This window comes from Poecilia reticulata, linkage group LG15 (assembly GCF_000633615.1).
Source record: "Poecilia reticulata strain Guanapo linkage group LG15, Guppy_female_1.0+MT, whole genome shotgun sequence".
NCBI lineage: Eukaryota > Metazoa > Chordata > Actinopteri > Cyprinodontiformes > Poeciliidae > Poecilia > Poecilia reticulata.
In genome coordinates this window covers 4,097,106-4,100,919 of record NC_024345.1, presented here as the reverse complement: position 1 = coordinate 4,100,919, position 3,814 = coordinate 4,097,106, and the positions used below count along the sequence as shown (strand labels likewise).

Below are 3,814 nucleotides of genomic sequence, written 5' to 3'. Positions count from 1 at the left end.
ACTGCGTAGCAGGATGCAGTCGCCAGCCGTGGGAAGTTTTCTCTTTGTGTAAAGAGGTGAAATGGTTTCTACTCCACGACTCTGACGCTGGGACTTAACAGAAAAGTCAGCTGGGAGCCCCGAATTGGAGTTCGGGATGTTTGTCTCGTTTCAACAACGTAACATTCGGAAAACTCTAAAGAGCCAGTGTGCTTCACGAGAAGTCGAGAGGCAGGGTTTATTGAATATTTTTTGCTTACCCATCAGTTTGTTTAAAAAATGTTATCTAAAACTTCAGAGCGCACCTGAGCTCACGCTGCAGAGGCCGTGAGCCAAAAGGGAGCAGTGGATAGCAGACAGATACAAAACTCCTCCTGCAGTCAGTCTGCTTCTTATCACCGGCTCATTACTGGAAAAGTGTTTGACAAAAACGCCGAGGGGCAGCGGTAGCTGGCTACCAGATTGCCTGTCACGTCTGTGGGCTCACGTTTGGTAGAGGGAGGAAGCAGGAATGGTGCTGAGGGAAGCTGTGTGGACATGGACAAACACCCACGTTTCCCCCAAAACAACAACACTGGGAGCTCTTAAGCTACGGTGTCTGGAAAAAAGATAACAGAAAGCCAAGGAGAGGTATTATTAAATCTGAGAGAAAAACAAAACAAAACAAAAAGTTTTAAAAAGCAGTTTACAACTGAAATGACACACAAATCTCCTCAGATTTTTTGACTTAAAACAGTAGAAGCGATTGTATATTTCTTTGTGTTTGTGCATCTCAAATATATTCCATTTGTTTGCCCAAAGGAAGATGATGAGCATAAACAGTGAGGTACTGCGCATTCGCTGTAATGTTTGGCAAAGAATACCTAAGGCTTACCCAGAATCATATTTTCTGTTTTCTTTCTTTCTTTTTTTTTCTTCTTATTCTGGTTTCATAAAAACAAAGAAATTAGATCATGTGGATAGGGAGTCTGGGATTAATTTTGAAGCAGCTGATTAGGGCGTTTGTGTATCAGAGGATAATTGTGTCTGGGATGTTGCCTAAAAAGCCTTCAGGCTTCGCTACAGTCAGAGAGTCAGAAGCAGCATCGTCTTCTGTGATGCATCCTCCTCCCTCCACCCGCTCAATCAAAGCCACATGCCCCCACCTATTTTATCTTTACATATTTTTCTCTTTTTCTGTAATCAAAACTTGGACCAAAAAACAATTTTTTTTTTTTTTTTTGCTGCATCACATAAATTTTCATCAGTTCAACTTAAGTTTTGTTGTTTCAAACCAACTCAACCCTATTAACCTGTTGCTCTTCCAAATTATCCAAACTTGTTTAAAAGCTATGGAACCGGCTAATTAAAAAAAAAAAAAAATCTAACAAGAGCAGCGTTCAAATATTCAACCGTAATTAAGCCAAAAGCTGTGGTCATGGAACAACTCGCTAATGCAGTAGATATTTGAACTTTTATGTCTAGTTTTTTTTTTTTTTTACCATGTTTGGGGAGAGAAAATCTTGGATCGGTTCAAACTGGTTCACCTGATTTTTGTTTTTAAATCTCAGTGAAGTTGAAGCTGAATCCATATTTCAAAACACACAAAGAAAAGCCCCAAAACAATGTGATGTCAATGGCCATGTAAGGACACGTAAACTTCAACTCAACTCCATTTTAAAAATCTAATCAGCACTGAATGGTGAGGAAGATCAGAAACGGTCAACAGGGATGGAGAGAAATATTTATTGGCTAATTACTAAGAGTTGTACAAATCTAAACAAAAAAAAGGAGGCAAGACAAAATGTTTTTGTTCCGTGTGAGTTTGTGAATACTAACACTCAAGCATCATCATATTTAGTAAACGTATACCAATTTAGTTCAAGTATGACACTATTAGCATCACAGCTAATGCACTAATTACAAATTTCATCTGTCATCTGACTCAGTTTATTTAGCTAAACTTGTGCTGAATTATCAACCACTGAGCATCACAGCCGCCACCGACAGGCTCTGAAATATGTAACGATTGTAAAACATCCCGAACCGTTCTCATAAATAATACATATTAGCTCTACTCAGAAGCAGCAAACCACTTTGTGTTCAACGTTTCTGTAAACATCTGGAGATAGTTTGTCTCTCACACTGGTTTGTGTGTAACTTCAAGTGACAGGCACAGTCCGAGTGTGGAGTATTCTTGAAAGGAACCGCTGAATCTACTGGAGGACCCTAATCAGGTCCAGCCCGATGCGTCCCCTCTGAGCGTCGATGTTGAGGACCCGGACCTCCACCCGCTCCCCGGGGCCTAGCGCCAGGCTGCGGCGGCGCTGACTGGTGGGCAGCTTGTCTAGGGTAATGCGGCTCTTATGGATGAGGCCGGCGCGGCCGACGCCGATGTCGACGAAAGCTCCAAACAGAGCCGTGTTGTCCACTCGACCTGTGAGCACGGCACCGACCCGCAGATCGCTCATCGACACGATGCCCCGCTTAAAGTCCGCCGGCCCAAAATCTGCCAAAAAGAAGGAAGTCAAAGGAGAGGATGCAGAAAAGCTGGCACACTTGTAAGGAGACGGGGCCCAGATAAGTGTAGCGGCTGGTCACACTGTGTGACCAGCCAGGATGGAGGGGAGGGCAGGGAATGAAGAAAAATAATAGATACCACACAATACCAGGGGTAACCCAACACCTGTGTCTACATGCAACACTTCCACATTTCTCAGCATTCTGTTTATCCGTACTTTCCACCGGGCCAGCGCATAGGATCTGTTTTCCTTTTGGTATCATTAACACAAACAACGAGGGCTTGCGATCCAGGAAATAGCCGGTACAATTATTCTCCCTCAAACCCCTGATTTTATGCGGTAGCTTCAGCCCATCTGTTTATTCAGCTGAGCTCTGGCTAGGAGGCCAAGCAAAGTGTACTGCAACCGAATAGGGCCAACCCCAGAGTGAACCTCTGAGTTGCGCTCCTTAATTTTTCTTTTTTTTTCTGGAGAGTTGGCCGATGCTAAGTGGCCGGACAAATCCAAATCCATAGCTAAAAAACATGAAAGTATTTGCGTTTTTATTGCGTGTTGCAATAAATGCCTTTGAAACAACTCACCTACTATTTATTTCTCACGATCTGAGTGTAAAATAATATTTAGATCCTTTTTTTTTTCTTTTTTTTTTTTTTAAATTGAGTAACAGCAGGACTAAATCGGAGGTTGTTTATGTGTGCCTGAACTCAAGGGCCTGAAGCTAAGCAGAAAAACAGCTTTTTCTGCGTTTGCGCTCGCCGCGCACTCCGTCCAGCAGCAGAGTCTGCTGGACCCATCACACGCTGTCAGAAAGACACCGACTGGACTGTCGGGTTGCAGAGAGGAAGCCGCAGCACTGTCAGAACCTATCAAGTTACGCTGCCAAGACAAGGCTATTATAGTCCAGGCTAGAAAAGTCAGTCAGTGTGTGTTATAACTAGCAAAACATTCACAAAGGAGGACAAATACGGCTTTTGATTTTCTGTTAGCTGGTGGGGAGCTGTAAAAGACATTACGACAGAAAGATGAGAGACTAGCAGAAGTTACTCTGACGGCTAGATTGCAGAAAAGTGACAATCAACTTTTGTACGATCCAACATAGAGGTTTCTGTGCCCAGAATTGAGGTTTTGTGCACAAGATTTTGAACTGCTGGGAGAAAGTCCTGCTCAGTTTGTGACAGTTTCAGATAATAATAATAAAAAATAAAAACATTTACTGTGTGAAGTGGACTAACACAAAGTTCAAACTAACATTATTTATTCAGATCTTTTTTTAAAAACATAAATAAAGGGAACACTTAAGTGTTCACTTAAGTGTTTAAGTGTTCCCTTTTTTT

The 3,814-nt window shown here is 42.3% G+C and overlaps 1 protein-coding gene across 3 annotated transcripts in view; it reads right to left on the bottom strand.

The window, feature by feature from the left end:
- Positions 1-247: 247 nt before the first annotated feature.
- Positions 248-3,814, bottom strand: part of srbd1 (S1 RNA binding domain 1) — a 50,655-nt gene continuing 47,088 nt past the window's right edge. For 2 of the 3 annotated variants that reach the window (XM_008428735.1, XM_017309193.1), the window contains exon 21: positions 1,691-2,467. In XM_008428735.1, the coding sequence (XP_008426957.1) occupies positions 2,175-2,467 (293 nt within the window). In that variant the 3' untranslated portion in view covers positions 1,691-2,174. Of the gene's footprint in view, positions 578-1,690; positions 2,468-3,814 lie in introns of those variants that run through there. The other variant, XM_008428736.2, reaches the window with a different exon arrangement.